At 46.1% G+C, this 25,012-nt stretch overlaps 1 protein-coding gene across 5 annotated transcripts in view; it reads right to left on the reverse strand.

Moving 5' to 3' along the window:
* The window catches only part of MATN4 (matrilin 4), a 165,340-nt gene that overhangs the window by 89,194 nt on the left and 51,134 nt on the right, over positions 1 to 25,012 (reverse strand). For all 5 annotated transcript variants that reach the window (XM_069652205.1, XM_069652206.1, XM_069652202.1 and 2 more), the window contains one exon: positions 13,785 to 14,354. In XM_069652205.1, the coding sequence (XP_069508306.1) occupies positions 13,785 to 14,354 (570 nt within the window). The remainder of the gene's footprint in view (positions 1 to 13,784; positions 14,355 to 25,012) is intronic.

A 25,012-nucleotide genomic window follows, 5' to 3' on the forward strand; every position in this document is an offset into this window, starting at 1 on the left:
CAGCTCACTTTGTTTTCCTGTGGGTTGTGATTTTCTCTAAGTTACTAGTGAATTTTCACAATTGTCATGTCCGTGCAGGTCGTGCAAGATGGTCACTGGGATTCTCTCCTCGCTAGTCACATGAAGATGGAACATGTGCTGCACACTCAGTCACCGATACTGAAAGCCTGACTCTGAGCTTGGGATACCATTTGTGTAATAAAATATCACTCTCAACTCCAGTATTCTGCACCACCATTCAGAGGTGGGTGGAAAGAAGCGCATTGAGGCCATACTGATGGGATAAAGGTGCTTTATAAATGACAAACACCTACCACTTTGCAGCTGTAAAAGCTGATCAAATCTGCCTACATGGTGCCATTGTGTGCACCAGTTAAATTGGAGAATTTCTAAAACGTCTGCCACGTTTCTTATTTAAGAACTTGTCCTTGAACTTTCAGTCAATAAGAAATGTGGTGCTGCAGATTGAGAAATGCCGTCATTATAAAGGAAAATGGGTGCAGTATATATTAGCAACACCTCAGAAGTGCCATATCTTAACTCCTTTCTTTTACTTGCAAAACCAAGGCTTTTGGAACGAGAATCCCCTCGCAGTGCCTGCCTGCCCTGGATTCCTGATGGTTGCTAGGGCTGTATACAAGCCTTAAATCAGGCACACGCATAAGTAAAGGCTTTGATGCCAGGGCACCACATTCCCACTTTGACAGACCATGGTGCTTTTAGGAAATGTGTCCTTCCTTCATGGAACAACACTTTTCCATTTCTTTATGCACCTCAGAATCAGGCCCTGAATGTTACTGCCTGCATACACCTAACTATGTCAGTTCCTGTCATGGCGTGCCGCCATCCGTCTTTGTCTCTTTACACTAGCTGGTGGCAAGCCAAAACTGTGTGCTCTATGGTGAGCCCGCCACCGCGTTTGCACTTTCCGTTGTGGAGGTGGTGGAGAATATGGGACTGCAGGGAGGCTGCAGGCTGACACACTTTGATTTTGTAACTAGGGTCCTAGAAGACCTTGAGCGGGCCGGACCACTGAAAGGTCCTGATCATTTTTTCCTGAACATCAGACTGCCCTGCCCCCACCATGCAGACCTTGTATGATCCATCAAAATCCCATACCAAAATTGAAGCGGTGAGCGTCTATGCTAAGAATGTCACTTCTGGTTCTTGGAGAACTCTTAGCAGCGGAAACAGAGCACATAAACATAGTGAGGAAATGGGCCCGGCCGGCCACAGCGTTTTGTGTCTCTGCTCTCGCGATCCTGCTTTTGTTGCATTCATTGACCCAAAGCCTGTTTTCCTTGTTAGCCTAATTTAACTCAAAGTAAAACCTCTTCCCAAAGTACCTACACTAGTGAAGCTGCTATCAACCGCCTCACTATGCCTACAAGGCAGATCACAAACCCCAATGGCTCAGCTTTTTTTATAGCCTACAAGGCTGAACTTGTCCGAACTCACCCACCCAAACCCTGAATGTGATCCGGGTAAATTTGGTCCATCCAAATGGCAGAAAAAAAAAGATGAGGACTTTAAACCCAGATGCCTCAGGGTTAGGGGCGCTTTACAAATGTCAAAATAAATAAATAAATAAATGTCATTCTGCTGCAGGAAGAAGTATGAAAGGAATTCAGTCTTGCATGGACCCATCATCTACTGGACGTACAGAAACAGACATATACTCAAACACTGGGAAGCAGTTCTCATCACCAGTGGGAGAAATGGCATGCCAAGTAGTGCCACATTATTCACCCCGCGTTTGGCATCTAATGTGTAATGTGTCCCAGCATGATGAGTCTAGTGAGTGGAAACCAGTGTGGAAAGAAAACAGTGATGCTATTGTAGAGAAGTTCCAAAATGTTAGATTCAAATGCACACAGTTTCAGAAAGAGAAGAGGCCTTTTCACACCTTCCCAGCGCAGCCAACCGATTTTCACATGTAAAGTGGTCTTACAATTAAAGCATATATAATTATAATATTATAACACGCTCAATACCAGCTAGTGGTTTCTAAGTGCGAGATCAGGATTCAAACCTGTGTTGTGCTGCGTTGTCTTGCTTCCTGGAAAAACAAGTTCCACCTGAGCTATCCTTCCTACCCTACTTACATTTTCAATGTTGGAACCAGCATCCAGTTTTTCTAACTACACTGTTTCTTTCCAATTACATTGAATCAAGCCATGGCTCTGCTATGATATGTTATCACAGGTTATTTATAACGTGCTTAATACCCAGAGGTTTCTAAGCACGGACCCGAGGATCGAAACTGTGATGCTCTGTGCCGTCTTGCTTCTAAGGCGCTGCTGAGCTATCCTCCCGAGACTGCTGGAGCAGTGATGCACTTTGTGATTAGAGTGGTGGTGGAGCAAGGTGTAACACCAGGAAAATACATGCTTCTAGCAGAGGTTATTCTGGGGAGTGCGTTGGTGCACAAGCCATGGGATCCGTGAACCCCCTGCTGGCTAGGTGTGTGTCACAGGGTCACAGCCCTCCTTCTGTGGAGGATTCGGAATAAGCTCCCTCCACTCTGGAGAGTGAAGGAGGCGTTGTGCACCCATCTGCTGGGGGAATTTCCAACCGCTGATCCGCAAAGGCTTGCGTCGAGAGGACGGCATGCCGCTAGGCTATGTTCCTACTCGCCAGACTGATATGATGGAGCGGTGGGCAGTTTTTACTGGTCGACGGAGAAAATATGTAGCAACCGTCTAAGGAGTACACGTTAGATTATCTAAACTTTACCTGTGTGCAAAAAATGAAATCAATGAATTGTGCTACTTGTATAATGTTGTATAATGTACTTGTTTATGTTACACATCAAAAGTAGCGCAAATAAACTTTGATTCATATTTGCCCCAGTAGAGATGTTTTTAGGTAATATGGATTGGAACAAAATAGGTAATATGGATTGGAACAGAATCTGTGAGCTGTATTGAGTATTACCCCACCAGGATAGCTGGTGCTATATGCATTTGCTCAATTTTCAGCACCGGTGCAAATGTTAGATAATCGAGTCCAAGACGCAATGTTACAGAGTAGATGGGATTCTGGTGAGATTTTTTATATATTTGGAGAGTGGCGAGAGCACCAGGAACATCTGGTAACCGCGCCGAGCCCATCCTTGGATGTCGGTGTTTAGTAAAGGCAGCGGGCTGCAGAAATCCTTAGGGCCGTGCTCTTGTGCCCCAAGTGAGAATTGTGTGTGTTTGTGTTGGACTTCTACACAATTGGCGCTTTAAACATTTGTTATACTTCTTGGAGGAATTCGATGTTTATACGAGTCCTATATTAATGAAATATTATAGTCCACTTCTTCTAGCTTAATACCATTTAGATATTTATTATCACCATGAGCGCCGACACGTGTTTCGACCATTACAAAGCTCTTTATCAAGGCTAAAAATGGGTGCTCTCTTCCGTTTTCATTTGGTGGATTATAGCCCAAGGTAATTGTTGACACTGATTAGTGCATCTTAAAAGGTCGGTGCCTGTGGCGTAAAAAACATTGGTCTGACGGTTGCTCGGTCCTTTGACTCCAAGAAGTATAACAAATGCGTAAAGCGACAATTAGAAGTCCAACACAAACACTCATTTTTTATATACACTGCAAACGTTCACGTTTTAGATGAGATGTTTGTCAATTCAGCAAATAATATAGCCTTATAAAGTGAGGTGTCCTTTTGAGAGGATAATGCTCATCTTGGCCCATAAGTGGGGGAAGGGCCTTATCCTAAGCGATAATGACCCCACCTGATGTCTATAAGGCTATTAGCATATAGTGCTAGTAGCAATACATGTTTTGGAGTTTTGGTGTTGAAGAAATAAACTTCACTTCAATAGTGAGCAATGTAAACAGATCATCTGAGTTAGTGAATTAAATCTGTCTTTATGCTTTAGTATTGAAAAAACAAGGTTAACCGGGAGCGGGTTTAACATGAGCATGTATTTGGTGTCATGTTAAAGGATACTTCTTCTCTATAATTGGTTATTTGTAACGCGCTTAATACCCAGAGGTTTCTAAGCGCAAACCGGGGATCAAACCTGTGTTGCTCCACGTTGTCTTTCTTCCAAGGCGAGCACGTTGCCCCTAAGCTATCCTACCAAGACAAAGAGCGTGTTTTAGCTTACTCTTTGGTAAATTCAGTTGGATTTTGCAGCAAATAAAAGTCCTCCCAGAGATGAAGTGTCCTAATGAAAAAGAATATGCTTGGAAAATGCATTGTTGTTTCCCTGTCTGCCATTGATGTCAGAATGCAGCTAATACCAGTAGTTAGTGACTGCTCAGTGAGCATTCTGATTGGCTGAGAGGAGGTCCATAACAAATTCCATGCGGTAATAGCTAGTAAGGGTCACGGGACAATCCCTTAAGGTTAGTATCAGTATTTTACGTTAAATGAGAAATCATGGGAGGGAGAGGTGTCTGAATGAGTCACGAAACAGTGTTTGAGGGCAGGGACCTGTGGAGTGCCCCCAGCCACATAACACGTGCAAGGAATTAAGAAATCTTTTTTTTTTAAAAAAAGATGTAGTCCGTAATATTAAAATAATCTCCCGATACAGCCCTTTTTAAAGAATTCATGGAATTATAGGGAGAAAAATCTGGAAAAAGCTGGGTTAAATATAGGATAATAAATCCGTATTCAAAAAATCTGTTAAGGGAAAAATAGTAAAGTGTAAGAAAAACGAATTCTAGTTAAAAAAGGTAGATGAAGGGTCCAATATATATATAATATAGATCAGAGAGTTAGAGCACCTCCTCCAAAGATATATTAGTACTTAGCAGGAGAGAATTTGCCAACCTACTACAATAACTCACACGGGTGACATGCTAGCTGCTGTGATCCATGTGTAACATGCAGATCATACCACCGAAACCAAAGCGCCCGTTGCACTTCAACGAACGAAGTGTGCTAGAGGGGCCCTGGGCCCAGGCCCCAGTGGGCACATGCATAAAGCAGAGTCATTTGAAGGCGAATCGGGCATGGACAGAGAGCCGGGGGAGCCCTTTCAAGGCAGCGTGATGGGGTGTCTGCACCTCAGCCCAATGAATAGGCCAGGCCTCTTTGATTCATATGACCTGCAACTGGTGGAACAGTGCTTTGGGGGAAGTAGGTTAAAGACTGTTGCGTTGAATTTCTCTCAGAGCAAACCAAGAGCCTTAACACTTCAACCTTGTGGGGGAGCTAGGGGGAAGGGATGTGTTTGAGCAGGCACAGCTGAATGTGTGTTTTGTTAGAGTTCCTGAACTTGCTAGCCGTCAAAACTAACCCCCACACTTCTGCTTGAGGAGTCAAGAGGAGGATGAGTGCTGTAGGACGAGGGCCAGGAGAAAAGCGGGAAAAGAGCGTTATTGAAGCCTGTGTAAAGGATTTGGGTTCTGCTCGCGTTCAGGCATAGCTGCTTATCCGACATCCATTCCTGGACCAGGGAGAGGCAGGTCGGGATTAAGCTGGATGCAAGAGTCGGACCGCACCCCACTTTTATGCTTTCTTCATACGTGTGCGTTTGGAAGGTGCAGGAAAGAGGTGTGAGGAGCTCTGCCTGCAGTCGTAGGCATGTGTTGATGTTCCAGCCTTTGGACCCCACCATGAGAAATTCTAAACACAGAAAGGACAGGGGCAAGCATTACCCGATCCATAATAGGTTACATGACATGATAGGTTATTTATTACGCACTTAATACCCAGAGGTTTCTAAGCGCGGACCCGGGGATCGAACCTGTGTTGCTCCGTGCCCCCTTACTTCCAAGGCAAGTACGTTGCCGCTGATCTATCCACCTGAGACAAAGACCAAGCATGAAACCCATCAAACAACGGTGCATTTAATGCCAAGGTCAGGTGTTTTTCAAGTGGTCAAGCAGGGTGGCATGGCTGACCATGAAAAAGGGGGCAGACAGGTCCAGTAAGATGGGGTTGGCAGGCCACTTGCTGTCTAATGACTGAAGAAGCTCCTCTCTCCTGGAAAGGGAGGCAGTCTGGGTTCTTGTGGATAAGAGGAAACCAAACCAATTGATGATCACAAAACACGTTGTTGGCTTCACTGAGATATTCATCTGGAATTTCTGGGTCATTTGAAGGTTTTTTGAGAAAAGGCAGACTGTGTTCTTATTTTAGCACTTGAGGGAAAGAGCAAAGGACAGCAAGCAAAGGAGCCAGGGAGGGAAAGTTGTCTTTCAAAGTACTGGTGAGGCACCGGAGGAACAGTTTTGCTGAAGCTTTAATCCAGTTGACCATGTTTATAATTGCAGGCGAGGTGACTGATTTAAAGGCGACAAGAAAGATGTAGGACTTGCCGCATTTTCAGGTGGGAGGCAGGCGCAGGATTCAACATAGCATCCGATGTTGGTCAAAATCAGATTTTGTGTTTTTCGATGAGGACAGATGAAAGTTTATCCACCATCTGTCCTCATGCACTTGCGCGATCTGATTGACACCAGGCCTAGTAGGATTGTTGTCTGTCCTCCCCCTGTTGCCCTCCCTTGCCTCGCCTTGAAACACCTGTGTATAGGAGCGTTATAAATGCCATATCATATCATATCACCAGAGGCTGTGGGTAGTAGCAGTGTTTGCAAGGCCAGTGCTGAGCAAGATGAAGGTGTCAGCAAAAGCAACAGTCGAGCCCCACTTGCTTGGCCAGAGATAGAGGAGCTTGGCATCCTGGAAGGAGGGTTGAGAGGATTGGAATGGTGGTGGTGCAAATGTTGGTGACCGGCACTTCAGTAGAGAGAAAGGCATCAAGCATATGCCCGCCCATGTGGCGAGGAGGGAGGGTGAGAGGCTAATGAATAGCCATCAAAGGCTTTCACGAAGAGGTATGTTGTTTGGCCATTTGGAGAGTCCGACCAGTCGTTCGGGTCTTCTCAAATGAGGGTTACTGTAGATTCAATTGAATACCATTTCACCAAATGAGTTTCCAACAAATTTATTTTGCCGAAAATGGTAGGTGAAATGGTATATGTGTAATGCATAATAGGTGGGGTGTGGGGTAAGGGTATGAGTTAGGGAAGGGAGGGGTGAGGGGGCACTGCAAGGGTCTCCCCCACGTTTTAAAAAAAATAGAAAAAGTAAAAAAGTTCATTTTGTTTCTCTGTGAAATCTCCATTAGGTGAAATATTTTCCAAGAAATCACATACATCCTCAATGAGTATCCCATTGGATACAGATTGGATGCTGGGAATGTAGTCAGCCCATCCTTTTAAAAATACGGTATCATTAACCAGAAAGTTGTAGATTTTTACAATCATGAGGCAATTGTTGGTCACCAGCAGGCGTTTGCCTGCCAGTCTTTCAGAGGAAACTGTATTGACTGTGGCGATCATTCTGCTAATGAGTAAGTAGGGAACCTAAGGGCAACACTGCCACCTGGCTTATTAGGTTTATTTGTCAAAAGGATCCCGTAGCCATCAGGGGGCAAGGTGCCGACCGTGGTAATGTAGTTGCCAGATAACCAAGTCTCAGTTAGGCCAAGAATGCCTATGTCCCGTTCCTCAAGCAGGTCATGGATATTGCCAGTGTGAATATTTGCATATCTTGCATTCAGAGTGGTGATCTTGATGTAGCTTCAGTTTTGTAAAACTTTCCTGATGACGCTGAGGGTAGTGCAAAAGAAGAGGGTAGTTGAAGAGGAAAAGATGGGGAAACAGGCATTAAGGACACATTGCTCGAAGGATGGATGGGCAGAGCCATCAGTCACTGCAGTGGAATATTTGTATTTATTTTATTTGCAAAGCGCAGCCAGGCCCAGGGGCATACGGGCGCATAAATTAGATCTAGTTACATTACAATTGAAAGCAGTCAAAAAAGGTTACGTTACAATACAGTTACAGGTAAGTACAAACTTGGTAATGGGAGTGCGTACATCCATGGTCTAGTATAAATACATTAATTACAGAATTGTGCTAGTGGCAGTCAATCATACTGAGGTCAGGCCGTTAGGCTGTCATGGAATCCATATTGTGAAGCCAACACTTTGTGTTGTGTTTAAATAAGTTAAATGACGGTTCTGCTCGCAGAGGCGCAGGGATAGTGTTCCATAATTTAGAGGCTTGTACAGGGAAGCTAGCACCACCCGGGTTATGAAGTTTAAACTCGGTATGGACATGGTGTTAGCTTGTGCTGATCTCAGTGGTCTTGAAGAGTCGTGTGGTGTAAGTTGGTTGGTGAGGAAGGCTGGTGCAAGGTTGGCCCTGGCTTTGTGTGTAAGGGCCAAAGTTTTAAGAGATATTCTGTGCTTGACTGGGAGCCAGCGTAGTTTGCGTCTGGTCTCAGAAATGTGCACCCTTTTGGGGATGTTGAGGGCAGCCCTGATAGCATTATTTTGAATTATTTGCAGTTTGTTGATGTTTTTGTGGCTGGTGCCTAAGTACAGTGCGTTACAATAGTCTATCTTGGATAGGACTAGTGCTCTGGCAAGAGTAATGCAATTAGGTGAGGAGATGAACGGGCTACATGCAGTGATCAGCTTACAGGTGTAAGCGGCTGATGATGCTACTGCATTAGTTTGTTTTGAAAAGGATAAGGTGGCATCGATGTAGATACCAAGGGTTTTGGTGTTATTTGACACAGGGATAATGTTGCATCTATGGTGAAGGAATTGAAAGCGGGATTAAGATTTTTGAGTTTGGCGTGGGTGCCAAGGATGATCAACTCAGTTTTTTCGTCATTGAGACAAAGTCCATGATGTGCCATCCATGCTTGGATTACTGAATAGATTTCATTAAGGGTTTTGCTGTCTGATTCATAGTTGCCCGAGATAGGAATGAGTATCTGGGTGTCATCCGCGTAATTGGTATACGTGACACCCAGACAGTCAAGGATATCAAAGAGGGGCTTTGTGAATACATTATAAAGTGTCGGGGACACGCAAGAGCCTTGCGGGGCTCCACAGGGTACTGGTGAGGGTTCAGCAGAATCAGTGGGAGAGAAGACCCTCATGGTTCTGTTCGCCAGGAAGGAGCTAATCCAGGCCGTGGCTGCGTCTGAAAAGTGTGCCGCAGTTTTCAAGTGGTGACAGAGTGTTTGGTGGTTGACCATGTCAAACGCTGCTGACAGGTCAAGCAATAATAGGAGTGCAAGTTTGCCGTTGTCTTTCAGGATTTGGATCTGGGTAGTGAGATCTATTAATGCAGTTTCTGTCCTGTGTCTCGGTCTAAAACCTGATTGTCTAAGTCCTAGAAGGTTGTTTGATTCTAAGTAAGCCTGAATTTGTAAATAGGCTGCTCTGTCCAATATTTTTAATAAGAAAGGTACAGTTGTTATTGGCCTGTAGTTAGCCGGGTTGACTGGATCGAGAGTAGATTTTTTAAGAAGTGGGATGACCCACGCATCTTTTAGGTTATCAGGTACTACTCCAGTTTTAAAGGAGGCATTGATGAGGTTGGTTATGAATGGTGCCAAGTCACGCGCAGCAGCTTTGATGATCGGGGCAGGGCAGGCATCGCTTTGGCAATTTGATGGTTTAAGTTTCTTAATGATGTTTTCTACTTCCCAGTTTGAGAGGGGAGAGAAACTAAAAGGTTTACAGGTTGACTTAAAGGTAGTTGATTTGTTAGGTAATTGTTTGTAGTCAGGGTCAGCTAGTAGTAGGGATTTTTTTGCATTGATTTTAGATTGTAGGCGAGCTATTTTATCTAGTAGAGCTGTCTGAATATTACTACACCATAGTGCATCTGTAATACATTTGTCTATAGGGGCAATGGGGGATTCTAGTTCTTTCAGAATCTTAAAGAGTTCCTTTGTGTTGGATTCCGCTTGTGTAATCCTTTTGGTGTAGGTGTCTTTTTTAGCAAGAAAGATGGCTTTTTTGTAGCTAGAGGAGGCTAGGGTTAGCTCCGTTTTATTGGATGCTGTGGGATGTTTTTTCAGTGTGCTTCTGCGGTTCTCTTAGTTTTGCGTAATTCTCTTAACTGCGGCGTGAACCAGGTGTTAAGGTGACGCTGTGGTTTGGGTTTCCTCAATTTTAGTGGGGCAATGGTGTTCAGTGCTTTGAGTATAGCCTGGTTGTAGATATCCACTAAAACTGTGGGGTCAGCATCAGAGTTGATATTATTCAGGATGGGCAGTAGTATGGGTAAGAGTTTGTCAGGTGTAATATCTTTCTTATTTCTTGTGCTGGTGGCTGGGGCGATGATAGGTGCCAGGTGAGGTGTGTTGGCTTTGATAGAAAAGGTTAATTTGTGATGATCCGACCAAATACATGGGTCATTGGATAGAAGGTCAATAGAACAATTGAAGTGAGTGAGCCAGTCAAGGGTTCTGCCTTTGACATGAGTGGGCTCGTGAATAATGTGCGTGTGACCCAAGTCAGATAAGGTGTTGGCTAGGTCATGGGCGTTAGTGTCTTTAGGGTCATTAAAACCAAGATTAAAGTCCCCAAGTAAGATGGTTTGCGAGTTGGGTTTGGTATCTGCGGTTATGAGTGATGCGATATCCTCAATGAAAGAGGAGATGGGTCCTGGTGGACGGTAAATGAGGTGCATAATTGCCGTGTGGTTAGGTGATAAGGGTAGCTTGATAGACAAGGATTCACCAGAAGGGATTTGAGAGTCTTGGATGACTTTAATATCGAATGTATTTCTGAATATGAGGGCAAGTCCTCCTCCCTTCGTTTGAGAAGTATTTCTGTCGCATCTGATAATAGCATAATCCTTAGGTATAGCAAGGGCCAGCGATGGACCGGAAGCAGCATTAAGCCAGGTTTCCGTGACTGCAAGGAGATCGAGCTTTTCATGAGATATAAAGTCAGCGATGTCGAGAGCATGGGCAGGAAGAGACCTGGCATTCACCAAGGCTGCTTTGATAAGTTTGTCTTTTTGGGGAGATTTTTCCGGTGGTGTAGGCAGGTCATGTGAATGGGTATGGGCTAACTTGTCTGAGTCAGTGGTTAGTTTAGCAAGGTTGTGGTCAATATGCAAGTGTTTCATGCTGCGGGCTCTTAATCTAGTATTTCTGGTTAAGATGCTAGGGTGGAAAGAGCATGGAAAGGTAGGTAGGCTGGTTCTAGAGTTCAATCTAGTGTTTCTATTAGAAATGCTTGGATGGTGAGAGTGTGGAAAGGTGGGTAGGGTGGTTCTAGAATTCAATCTGGTATTTCTAATAGCAATAGTACAAGGTTGGTTCGGTATTGGTCTAGTGGCGAAGTGGCGTATCCAGAGTGCTGGATCATCCAAATACGGGTTAGCAAGTGTCATGGTGCTAGGCCATGAGTTAAGGGTGGTAGTTATCATACGTGTGCAGGTGAAAGTGTCTTGATTAGGATCTGGGTTAGGTTGACTAGTCCAGGGTCTAGTGTAGATATACAATAGGTGTATAAGAGTAGATAGGCACCAATACATGATGATGGTAGTGTTGCTAGAAGGCAGGGGTTGCAAGTGGGTCTAAAAGCGACCGCAAGGTAGAACACAAATCAGACAGATGTAGTCTGTAGGCGACCATATGGCAAGATACAATCAAGTGTGGTCTAATAGCGATCGTAAGACAGAACACAAATTAGTCAGATGTGGTCAGTAGGCGACCAGATGGCAAAATACAATCAAATGTGGTCTGTAGGCGACCATATGGCAATGTACTCAAATGTGGTCTGTAGTTGACCATAAGGCAGGACACAAATCAATCAAATGTGGTCAGTAGGCGACCAGGTGGCATAATACCATCAAGTATGGTCTGTAGACGACCATGTGGCAAGATGCAATCATATGTGGTCTAATAGCGACCGTAGGCAGAACACAAAGCAATCAGATGTGGTCTGTAGGCGACCATAAGGCACATCACGGAACAATCAGAAGTGGTCTGTAGACCATGAGGCACAGGACAAATCAATCAGATGTAAACTATAGATGACCATGAGGCATAAACCATGAGGTGTTGTAAGTAGGCGACCATGTGGCACAACATAAATCAAACAAATGTGGTCTGAGGCGACCATAAGGCACAGCACAATAATCAAGTGTAGCCTGTATGACCAGAGGCCCAATATTAACATTAGGATCTGAGGTAACACCGTTAGGCTTCTGATGACAGTTCTGGGGCAATTAGTGGCAGTAGTATCAGCATCTAAGATCGAATTTACCCAATTGAGCAAAGAGTGCGGATAGCGTGGGCTTGAAGAGTGGAGCCATGCCAGGGTGAGGGGGGCCACCCTCATGTGTAGTGGTGAAAGATCTCTCGCACACCTGTGGGAGCGGGATGCGCGGCCGTTGGCTGTGGATGGGTCCGGTTAGCCAGGAGAAAGCACCTGATCCTGTGGATGCTCGATCCCTCAGGCACAGAGGGTGATAGAGTGGGAATATATGGGTTATAGGGGAGAGCAATTGTTAGAAGTCTACTTCCATGAAGTGGTGGTGAGATTGAATCACTATCTGTAACGAGTTACTGTATAGTAAGGGGGCAATGTACTTACATGGACTTCAATCGGGCAGGGAGTCTGGCCGACGGCGCGTACGGTCGCGGACAGGCGCAGACAGGCCCTTAAGCTTGCCCTTCGGCTGCTGCCTCTCGGTGAGCTGGAGGGCGGGAGATTGGTGTAAGCAGCCAATCACAGGCTGCGGGCGCTGCTGGGCTCCTGGCAACCCTGCTGGATGTCCTGGCCAGGGGCCATTGAACACGTTGTGGCCAATGGCGGCCAGTGAAGCTACTGTGCAAATCAGTGGTGTTCGGGCCCAAATAAGTTATTTAGGCATTTTCGGGGGGTCGGGTACCGGGAATAGTACAGTCCCTGGTAGAGGGGGAAAATAGAAAGGTCCACTCACAGCAGCGGTAGTAGAGACCAGGTCAGGGAATAAGGGAGTAGCCCTGTGACATGATTATTTAATTTTTGTAAACACTTATGGCCTTCGTCATGCTGTGGGGAGGAGCACCAATATCTCCCATGTGGTTCCGCCATTGATCTTGGTGGATTCTTAGGTGGGAAGTCTACAACGCATGAAGGACTCCCAGGCACTAGGATTACAGGATAAGGACATAATGATATCCACCTCTCTCTCTAGGGACAATGTTGACATAAGTATCTTCAACAGGCAGCCCAGGGTTACATTTCTGGATACCCTTTTTTCCATTTCTTCATGTCAGGCTTCGGTCCGCAATCACAGTGCAGCACTTGGTCCGATATAGACGTGAGATCCAGGGAGGTCCAGTGGGCATCATGCGTAGGTAGTAAGGAGGCCTAAATCGGATAGCCATGCAGGGATTAGTCAGCTAGAGTGAGTTAGTTAGTAGAGGACCCAGTCCATTGCCTGTGCCAGGTCACAGTGAGCCATGCAGGACTCCTATACTGGAGCACGTTAAGAAAGATAAATTGAGGCACGACCAAAAATCCTACCCCACAAGTAGAACATGTTGGCAGGTCATAAGCAAACAAAACTTAAAGTACTAGAAGAGAAACAGAGTGAGGAAAGTAGAAACTCCAAATCTAAAAATTAGAATGCACAAGTGTCCCAAGGCAGGGGAAATTGTTGTATAAAGTCCATAAGAAGTTAGGTTGAAGAGAAATGTTTATATAACAAAAAAATACAAATAAGCATAACTGGGATAATGAAATCAAGTTTAGAAATGCAATTACAGACTCGGTATAACAAAGAGAGCAAAGTAAATGCAATAAATTCATTTAACATCACTTACCTCTGAGTTTAAACTGACCTTGTATGGACCACTTGCATCTTGGTAGCAAGTTTTGAAATTACATATTTCCTAATGTGTTTCAAATGCTCTATTTTGAAATGTGTCTGTCGATTCTTTAGGATGAGTACAAAAATACAAATACATACAATATATTTTAATTAACCCAGCCTCACTTACCACAAAGTTTATCTTGAAATTGTATGGCAAATTGCTCAATCAGAGCAAATGATTCCACCAGAAACACGTGCTCCTCTAGAGGGGGAGAGGCCATGGCACGCAGCGAGTTCATGTCCGCTCTCTGTACCCCAACAGCGTAGATCTCAATTCCAGCGTCACGTGCTTGGGCTGCCACTTCGGTCACTCGGTCCTGAGGCCTTCCGTCGGTCACGATGAGGGCAACCCTCGGGATCTTCTTCGCCAGTGGGCGAGCACCTTCTTCCTCGGTGAAGGCAAAATTCATAGCATACTGGATGGCGAGGCCGGTCATTGTACCTTGCGCTAGAGGGACAATGTCGTTGATGGCTTTTGTCATGTCACTCCTCTTGAAGAAGGATTTCAGCGAGAACTCGTTTTTGACTTGGCTAGAGTACTGCACTACTCCAACCCTGGTGGCGTCTGGGCCAATGTCCAGCGACTGAAGGATGTCAATCATGAACTTCCGCATTATCTCGAACTCAAAGGGACGGACGCTCCGCGAGCTGTCGATGATGAACACCAAGTCCATGGGTCCGGTTTTACATTTTGGTCCTAGGATAAAGAAATCATTTTCGTCAGCCTTTCTTTTCTTTTGGCAAACATGTTGCATCATGAAGATCTAACGTGTTGATAATTAATCATATTGAATAACAATTTCCCATTCTGCTATTGTTTCTAAAATGTGATTATTGATATGATATGATATGACATTTTTAATGCGCCTCTACACAAGAGTTTCAAGGCGCGACGAGGCAAGGGAGGGGGAACAGAGGGAAGACAGACAACGAGGCCAGGTGTCATTCAGATCGCGCAAGTGCAAGGGAAGGGGGAAAAGAAAAGTGCGGGTGAGGAATATATATTAATATATGCATATCATAATTCTAGTAAGAGCACTATTTGTCTATTGATGGACACCTCAGAGCCCTTGTTCATATTACATAATTCGCGATCGATATAAGTGAGACCAAATAAAAAATGCTTTCCTTAATTAAAAATAAAATAATTTCACATTTAAACTACAAAGGGCCTCATCACGAGTTGGGGGGTATCCCCAAAGGGATACCGCCCAACTTTACTTGCATTACCGCCCACCCGTCCGTTGGTATTACCGCCGGATCACGGGTTGCGATGTAAACATTATTCCCCATTGGTTCCATTTTTCGGCGCAATGAACGCCAAAGGTATTACTGCGCGGTAATGGCACTGAAAATCAGTAATTTTCAGGGGTATTTACCCCCAGCTAAACACGCCAGACTCGTGATTGGACAGACTCTTAAATGCGGTGATAACACCGTTACCACCGCATTTAAGGGCTACCGCCAAACTCGTGATGAGGCCCAAAGTCAGGTTCCTTTAACTCAAGTATGAACACATCAAAAACATGAGCGAATATACCACATAGATGGAGCATGTGTACATCACACGTTCACCTTGGAAATAGGCCACGACTTGAATACAATGGGGCCTATTCACAAAACCTTTTGTTTTTGATGCAGGCAAAGGGAGGTGCAAGAACCTTCCGGTCCCTTGCGTGAAACAAGGAGTCCCCTTTGCACATTCGCCATCAGAATGTGTGCATGTAGATGCACATTTTCTGTGGCAATTTGTTGCCACAGTGGAATTTGGGTGAACCAGGGACCAAAGGGAGTTTTGCTATGCATTGAAAAAGTGCATGCCGATTCACAGACAGGTGCGCGTTTACATGTGTAAAGTGGCTGTCTGGGACAGGCGCAAGGGAATGTGCAATGCATAGCAGGGCCATTGGTGAATCTTCGGTGTTTTGTTTTAATCCAGGACAGCAGAGGTGGGACTCCCTGCTCTTCCACACACAGCTAGTCCCCTTGGACAGGGATAGATATGCATTTGTCTCTGTCTAATGATTTTACCGTGACAGGCCCTACAAGGGCAGCTTGTGATGTCATCCACCCCCAGCACATATGATGTTCTGATTTGATGTAGTGGACAACCTAAAGTTAGGCTTCAACAGATACACAACATCACAATTGCCGTTGGACAGCAGGTGCCACCTGTTTTTATCCCTCTTAGTCCCATGATAACCTCGATGACATTCAAGTTACTTCTTTAACTGAACAATGTATGCATGGCAGAATTCAAAGATGTGGCATTGTATGTCAGTTCTATGTAATTCCCTTCGACCACATTTACTTTCTGGGCTTCTACTTAAACTTTTCTATGTCAACTTTTTTTTTAATGTGGAGGTTTCACATGCCCTTGCTCTTCCTTGCCACTACCCCAACCACCACCATCAACCCCCAAACCTCTCTCTCTCTCTCTCACTCTCACTCTCACTCTCTCACTCACTCTCTCACTCACTCTCTCACTCACTCTCTCACTCTCACTCTCACTCTCAGCAGCCATAATAGGGCAGTTCCCTGTGCCTGACAACAACATGGCCGTCACACTGGAGTGTAAATGCATGCTTCACATGGATTTCATGTGCTCCATGGTGTATATCACTCTATTGCTAGCTCCTGGTTGAAATCATTTGTTCTATGTTCCTCTGTTATATCTACTTTGTTTTATCACTTCTGATGTGCTTTATTCCCAATGTTTCCTATATTGTGCCTGGTACCTTAGGACCCCTCTGCTGTACCTATTTTCGCAGACTTGCTGTGAGTGTACCTCATAAATGCCCCTATACTCTTTAGTATTTATCTTCTTCCCCACTACTATCCCTTTTTCTAGTATTTGTTGACAAGTTACCCTTCTCTTCCAATCACAGTTGGTCAGCTTTCTGGGAATATGGCACAGTGTATGCTGGGGCAAGTCTGTCTCTTGGAGAAATGTCACCTGCCAAGCTCAGCTCAACACAGAAGCCCTGTGGAGCTGCAAAGGCTCAATGGTGGGTCATGGTGATCAGGCTTCACCTGAAGATAGTCAAATGGGAGTGTTCAGTCCTGGAAAGTGCAAGGCGCCCCTGCAACCAACCAGGCTGAAACATGTCTGGGGATGCTTGTGGTCTTGTGCATAAGGGAGGTGACCTAGCAGTTTGGGCTGGACTGCCCCTTTTGGGGTAAGACCAAACATGATTTGCATATGGTCTTTCCCCTTTTGTAATGGCTTGGCAGGTGAAGAACCATGGTCTGGAGGGTTGCCAAGAGCAATGCCAGAGGTTAAGATTTATTCTAAACCTTCCAGCCATCACCTCTTTGTTTTTGCTTAGTCCCCCCAAGTGGGCCGGGTATGCCCAGATGTGGGTCGCGTGCCTGCTGGGCCTAGAGACCCAAGCTACTCCTCACTGATGACGCCTAACAAGGCTGAAACATGTCTGGGGATGCTTGTGGTCTTGTGCAGAAGGGAGGTGACCTAGCAGTTCGGGCTGCACTGCCCCTTTTGGGTTAGGACCAAGCCTGATTTGCATAGGGTCTTTCCCCTTTTGTAATGGCTTGGCAGGTGAAGAACAATGGTCTGGAGGGTTGCCCAGAGCAATGCCAGAGGTTAAGATTCAGTCTAAACCTTCCAGCCATCAGCTCTTTTGTTTTGCTATAGTCACCCCGAGTGGGACAGGTATGCCCAGACATGGGTCCCAGCCATCACCTCTTGTTTTGCTATGGTCACCCCCTGCAACAAGCAGCATCATTGTAACCGAGTTAGAGGTGAGATGAATGAGTAAATGAGAATAAGGGGATTAGCAAGGATAGGTAGCATGAACTGGAAGGCAGATAGGGTGGATGGGCATTGTCGCTGGAAGCAGAAGGGGTGGACATGAAGTCTTGTTTATGCCAGACCCACACCAGGGCCTAAGGCATCTCCTGTGCTGGCACCATTCTGCCGACCCCAGATGTTTCGATGCAGTGGGCTCAATGGGCAGGTGAGCTTTTGATGTGAAGCAGCTCATCAAGTTTTCAACTTCCCTGCATTCCCCGCAGTGCTTGCATGTGTGTGTATGGTGACATGGTAAAGCAACCTCAACTTGTCAACAGAGGATGGGTGCCCCACTCACCCTACAGTAGGAGGCGCCTACGAGGCTGGAAGTCAGAACCATTCCTATCCAAGAGAGGAAAGGTGGCAGTTGGGAGGGCCAAAGTGTGTGTCCCCTCCCTGCTTGCTCTATGTGCAAAGGCAGTACCACTGGGAATCACCCCGTAGCTCTTCATAAAGATGCTGGCCAGTTGATTTTTTCATTGCAGGCCACAACATCCATCAATGGTCTGGTCAGGCCGCCCGCAACTTGACAGTCGATCAGAGCATCCAGATAGACAGCTCCAGCCACCAGATCTCTCCAGATATCGAGGATAGAGAGAGAAAAAATTGCTAAGTGGAGCAACAGAGACCATAAGCTGCTGTGAGGAATGTGGTGCACCCCCAACTGACACCAGTGCATGCTGTGATCAAACAGCTGGGTCAGGACTCCCTAACACGGACTGTTTCAAACCTGCTTTGGGGCAGCTTCCTGGCATGAAATCAAAAAACACCCCAACCCTTACCTTGAACTGAGCCGTGGCACGGCTCCCTAACATGAACGGAAATCATTTCCAATGTGGGCTGCCATTAGCCCAGCACGGTGGACCCAAGAGCTAAAAAGGAGCGAGACTTAGCTCCTGTTAATATATTTTGATATCCGTAGCACCTCCTGGATGGGGGAGTCAGGGAAAGATTGGTCTGTGGAAGTGGACCTGTGGAAGAAGGAGAGGGAGGATAAAGCTGGGGACCGGAAACAGTAAGGTGTGAGTTTTTCAGGTGAGGTCAGAGGAGGTGTCAGTGGCAGACAAAGAGACCAGAAGGAGGAAGGACAGCGGACATGAGTTGGGATGTGGTTTTCAGAGATGCTTAGGTGGTACCGTGTTGTAAGCGTGTGTGTAAGGTGGATGAGTGAGAGAGTTAGTGAAAGAGTAGAGGATAGTGGACTGAGGAAGCGAGAGTTGTAGTGGAGTGAAGAGGGGAGAGTAGTAGTGGAGTGGAGAGTAGGAGTGGAGATGGCGGAGTAGTAGTGGAGTAAAAAGGGGAGAGTAGAAGTGGAGTGAAGAGGTGGAGAGTAGCAGTGGACGATGGTGGTTGGTTGTAGGGAGAGACAGACTTCTGAAAGCCAGAGCAGAAGATTTAGGAGGAGAGAAAGAAAACATGGATGTAGCTGGAGGGAGGAGAGTAACAGGAGGGTGGTTCGAGTCATTGAGAGACACAGGGAGAGGAACTTCAGGGGCTGAAAGGCAGGAGAAAGATCCGGTTACTTCTAAAGGGTTGCAGGGCTTGTGCCTTCGATTCACTCAAGGCCCAAAGATAGGGTATGTCATACTTAGGAAGACCCAGAGGAAGTTTACTTGGATACGGTACTTGGCTTTGGGCCCTCACAGATACCAAGATAGACTAGAAAGTAGGGGTAAACAAGCAATAGATACTAGCCTGGGGAGTAAAGATGCCTGGGTTAGGGATGGTCTTGCTTTCTATGTACGAGAGTGAGGGACATCTCTTAGAGCCCCTTTTAAGAAACCCAATTAAAAACCTTGGACTGTCTTTGGATGTTGGTGTGGTATTGAGGCCATTGCTGACACCTGGTGTCATTGTGGAATCTCACAGACCCCGATACAGAGGTCTCTCATAGCCACAGAGAATGTTGAGTGTAGTAAGACTGACAGATTTGTCCCATGTACCCTCCAGTGTTACCCCCAAGGGTGCGGGGTGCAAAATATGGGGCCGGAGAAGTCATTATTCCACCATGAGGAGATACTGGAGGAGACCAATGGAACAATCAACCCAAAATCTCGACTGGCCCATAAACATTCAATAAACATAGGAGCCAGCGTTGTTGATTCAGATTATCTTCGAGAAGTGAAACTGGTCCTAGTCAACTGGGGGAACCTCTCCTACATCATCTGTCCTGACCAACCGATAGAGTGTAGCTTATATGCAAGAAGATCCTCATACCAGAGATAGCAAAGGTGGAAACACTAGATGAGACTGAACAAAATGAAGCAAAAGAAAAGGGAGCCCCATTCAGGGAAATCCCAGGTGTCATATCTGTGGATTTCGCAGAAGCACAAAGGATGGATCGACTTCTAGAACAAGCTCGGTAGAACCTAGTGTCAGAAGCTGATAGATTAACTTTAAAGACACTGTACTTTGTAAACAAAAGGGGACTTCCACATCAAGGCAATGTGAGCCCAAGAGAAGAAACAAGCTACCACTAACTGTTGGTACTGAAGCAATTCTGAAGGGTGGTTTTGGCGTTCGCCCACTCCAACCTGACGGTGGGACAGCTGGAAAACCCAAAAGTCTCTTATCAACAGGTTCTACTGGCCCGGGGTGTACTGTGAGGTCAGGCAATTCAGTGCCTGCTCTCCAATCTGCCAAAATATGTCCCCAGTTGATGTACCCCGAGCTCCACTGCAGCCATTACCGATCATTGAAGTGCCCTTTTTCAGAATTGGCATGGACATAGTCAGACCCTTTGAGTCTTCACAGTCTTGCTGAGAAAAACCTGCAAAGCCATCCTCAAATTACTCGTACCTTAATACACCCAGTTAGGCTTCCCAGACGAAATCCTGATCGATCAAGGAAGTAATTTCATGTCAAAGCTGACGGGGGACATGAAAACCTTGATGAATGTTAGAACCCTCTGGAACTCAATCTACGATCCCTAAACCGATGGCCTCTGGAGCTGTTTAATCAAACACTAAAATGTATCCAAGGAAGTCTGGAAGATGAGAAAAAGTGGGACGATGTTATCCCTTGGGCTCTGTTCACCATCCAAAAGACGCAAAAGTCCTGTACTGATTTCTCTCCATTCGAGTTGGTGTATGGCAGGAATCCTCGTGATGTACAGGAGGTCAAGCGGGAGGAATGGAAAGGCCTGGGCAGCTGACAGGCCAGCAACCATCAATGGTGCAGAATGCATGTGACTACATGGAGAAAGTGAGGAGTCTAGTCAGAGCCCACCTGCAAGATGCTCAGGCCCGTCGAGAAAAGGTGTATGATAAAGAGGCCAAGCAAAGTCCTTCCCAGGTCTAGACACAATGGATGGCTTTGTTCTCCACCACCCAAAACAAACTACTAGCCAGGTGCCAACGACCATTTGTTGTCAAAGACGTTTTATCGCCTCTCACCTACAAGGTACAGCAAGTCAAGTGACAAAAGTTGTCCCAGTTATGTCATTGGAATAAACTGAAGGTGTGGTATTGAGAACAGTAATCCCCAACCCCTGCTTCTGTATCCCAACACAACTGAGGAGACTCCTCTACCAATCAAAGTTCCTGGTGTTACCATGCCAGTTAGTCTCCTAACATCCAGTAACCAAGAACTCACTTGGTTGTTAGGGGGATACCCGGACATATTCTCCATGAATCCAGTACGAGTGAAGGAAGATGTCCACAAAATCCACACAACCCATGGAAGGGTTATATGCCTTAGACCACACCGGATACTTGAGGCAAAGGAACACATCATAATAGAAGAACTGGAGAAAGTGTTGGACCTCGGTGTAATCAAGCTGTACTATAGCTAATGGTCTTCGCCCATAGTCCTCGTCTGCAAGTCCGATAATATGTGGACATTCTGCATTCACTTCAAACATCTCAATGAAATATCAAAATGTGCTGCCTATCCGTGCCTCGGATAAATGAATTGGTGGAGACATTAGTGATGGCAAAATTCATCTTCACCTTTGTCTTGACGAAAGGGCTTCTGGCAGGATCGCCTGGAGGACACAAACTCCCCCCCCCAAACACATTTCCGACTCCAGAAGGCCTTTTCCAGTTTCCAGTATTCACATGTGGCCTTCATGGTTTACATGCTACCTTTCAGAAACAAATGGATTGAGTCCTAGCCCCATGTCGGACATTTGCTGGAGCATACGTTGGCTTGGGAGAAAGGGTGGAGGTGTGTGACAAGGTCAATAAGCAGACCTTGACAAGAGATGATGGAAACCCCTCTCAGCATGGGTTGGGAAGCCTAACAGGTTGGAATCCAGAACCAATCCTACACCACAGGGGGGCTGGCTCTTGAAGGGCCCCAGTTCCTGTCCTCTCCCTAAGTGCTTACATGTGCTTGGGCAGTACCAATTTGAATAACCATATACCTCTTCATAAAGATGCTGGTCAGTTTCTTTTCATTGCAGGCCACAACATCCATCAATGGTCTGGGTAGACCACCCGCAACTGACAATGCTACGGTTTAGAGTGATTTAGTCGAAGTGATTTGATCGATGGTTTAGGGTGATTTGGTCAGAGTGATTTGATTGTGGTAGAATTCATCAAATTCGTTTTTTGACTGGATGATTTGTCTGCAACTATATGCGGGGGTGACCGCCCGCATCTCCCCTACATCAATTATGCACCTAACCCCACCCCACAATGCGTGGTAGAAAACGCAATGAATTATACCGCAATCAAATCTACTGTTGTAAAAACTCTCATTTGCAACCCACCGGAGCCTCCAGATAGACAGTTCCAGTCACACAATCTCCACTGGCATTGGGGAGAGAGAGGGAACCACTATGCAGAGAAGCAGAGACCACACGAGCACGAGATAAAAACAGCAAATAGCACACACCACAATCAAACCAGAATCAAACGCTGCGGCAGGACTCCCGAATGCTGACTGTTTCAAATCTGCCACACAGCGGCTCTCTGGCATGACATCAAGAGACACTCCAACAATTACCTTAGGCTCAGTTGTGGCATGGCTCCCTGACATGAATATAAATATTTTCCAATGCAGGCAACCATCAGCCTGCCATAGCGGACCGTGGGGCAAAAGGGCGGAGCTTACGCCCCTTTTTTATATACATTCTGATGTCTGTAACACCTCTCCGACAGAGAAGACCGGACAAGATTGGCCCAGGGAAGATGACCAATGGGAGAAGTAGGAGGAGGAAGAAACATCTGGTGACAGGGATCAAGAAGGTTTGGATTTTTTCGGAGAGGTCAGAGGAGGAGGAGGTGGCAGTCCAAGGGTCCAGAAGGAGGAAGGACTGTGGTCACGAGTTTGGGGGTTATTTTCATGGAAGGTGGGGTATTGGTTGCTGAGGGGTGAGTGAGTGAAAGGATGGCAACTGAGTAGAAAATGGGGTGCAGCAGTAGTGTAGTGGAGGGGAGAATTGCAGTGGAGTGGAGGGGGAAAGTAGTAGTGGAGTGGAGAGGAGCACGTAGCTGGGGAGAGAGGAGGAAGAGAGTAACATTGGAAAGTGGAGGAAGGTTGGAGAGAGAGAGAGAGGCATACATCAGAGGGACAGAGACACAGAAGGAGAGAGAGAGAGAAAGAGAGAGAGAGAAGATGGAGGGCGAAGATTAGGGGGAAGAGGGTAGAGTAATGAAGAGACAGAGGGATGGGAATATCAGGGCGTGAAAGCAAGGAGATATATTCTGCTTGAGTGTCTGAAAGCAAATCCTTTAGAACAGATAGATAAGGCAGTTGCCTTCGGGCCCACGTGGATAGCAAGACAGAAACTAGACAATAGGGGTAAATAAGCAGTAGACGCCTGAGTTAGGGAGGGTCTTGCTTTCTCTATAAGAGAGAGAGAGACATAGAGGGAGAGGAAGAGTGCGAGAGAGACAGAGAGAGAGACAGAGGGACGGAGGGAGAGAGAGAGAAAGAGAGAGAGAGAGTTGGAGTGGGGGAGGGAGGGGGAGGGAGAGAGAGAGAGAGAGAGAGAGAGAGAGAGATATTATCAAAAATTCGATATACAACTGCATACCTAAAATATGTCAGTGGCTTGATTTGAAAGCTGCAGATAAAACCTTGGGGTGTGACTACACGCTAAAATGAAGTCCCCTGCCTGACGCTCATTTAGTCCCTTTAATTTGTCTGCGGAAAATCACTCACAGCCATCCTGATTACTAAACAAAATGAGGTATTTGGGTATGCTTGCCCCCTATATTTCCCCCGACGAGTGTCTTTATTTACCTCAATTAAATTGCCCAAAAACGATTTTCTCCCTGGGATTACTCATCTGGAAATTCTTAACCGATGTTCCTTTAAGAAATTTGAAAGGCCCGTTTGTAGTAAGTTTAATTAAAAGTATCCCTTTGTCACGGAAAGTAAGCACACATTTTGACATTACGGTCTATTATATATTCCCCGCTGTTTGCTCAGCGAGCGCACTCATGCATCAGGAGGTCTCTGGGGTTTTTCCAGCACTCAGAACTGGCGTCAGAGAAACCTTGTGTCTGCCTCTGTCGCTTGCAACCTAAGCTGCTGCAGTGACAGAGACCTACCTCATTTTCTTCATGCGTTCAATTCGCGAGCCCACCAGTAGCAGAGCCACAATTGATTCTTGCGCGGAACCCACCACGCGAACACGTAATACAATCTGACACCTTAGTGCTGGGCTCCGGCAGGGTAACGTCGTCAGGAGGGAACATGTTTTTAATCAACTCACCTACACATCAAAGCTACATGGAACGCACACAAAACTGGAAACACCACAAGGATTTGTGGTCAGCTCCATGGAAGAGATTGGATTTCAAACTGGTGGACAGGCTCTTTAAGGAATTGCTCCTGCTAGAAACTCACACAGGTGCTTCCACCTAGGGCAGTTAATCACAGCCCCTCACACAATCCTTGACATGGGTGCAAACTCTCAACGAGAGTTCACATGGCTATAAGAGCGCACAGCTCCAGGCAAGCAGTGTGAGTGTTTGAAGAAAGAGCTGGAGAAATCAGGTGTTTGGCGGCCATTAGAGGAGACAGACATTGAAGGACGGAGGTGAAAGCAGGTGTCGTTAGGTAGGAGGCTGCAGGCGAAAGGGGGAGATACAGCAGGGGGAGGTTGGGAAATAGCTGGTGGAGGTTGGCAAGAGCCATTAGGAGGATATTGGAGAGAAATCAGGAAGGGATTGCAAAACAGCTGGACGATGTTGAAAAGGTTATTAGAAGGGGGGTTGTAGAAAAAGTTATTTGGGGTAGGTTGGTGAAAGTCATGAGGAGGAGGTTGGAGAGAAACCAGGAGGAGGTTGGGAAACTTATGGAAGAGACTGGAGAGAGTCATTTAGAGCAGGTAGAAGAAATATCAGGAGTTTTGAAAATATCTAGTGCCTCTAGCCAGTATGATCAGAAAACGGTTTATGAGGGCAAAGCAGTGGCTAGGCAAACCCCAAAGTGAAAGCTGGAACGTGCCCATGGCACATGGGCAAGGAGGAGGAGGATAAGATGAGGAGACGTGAGGATGTGCACCGGACAGGATCTTGGCAGAGGGAGAGGGTTGAGAGATCCTTGAGTGGACCACCTTTTCAAAGCAGAAGTGTGTGGGAAATCCT

Source organism: Ambystoma mexicanum, chromosome 3p (assembly GCF_040938575.1).
Source record: "Ambystoma mexicanum isolate Mex_15411 chromosome 3p, UKY_AmexF1_1, whole genome shotgun sequence".
Taxonomy (NCBI): Eukaryota; Metazoa; Chordata; class Amphibia; order Caudata; family Ambystomatidae; genus Ambystoma; species Ambystoma mexicanum.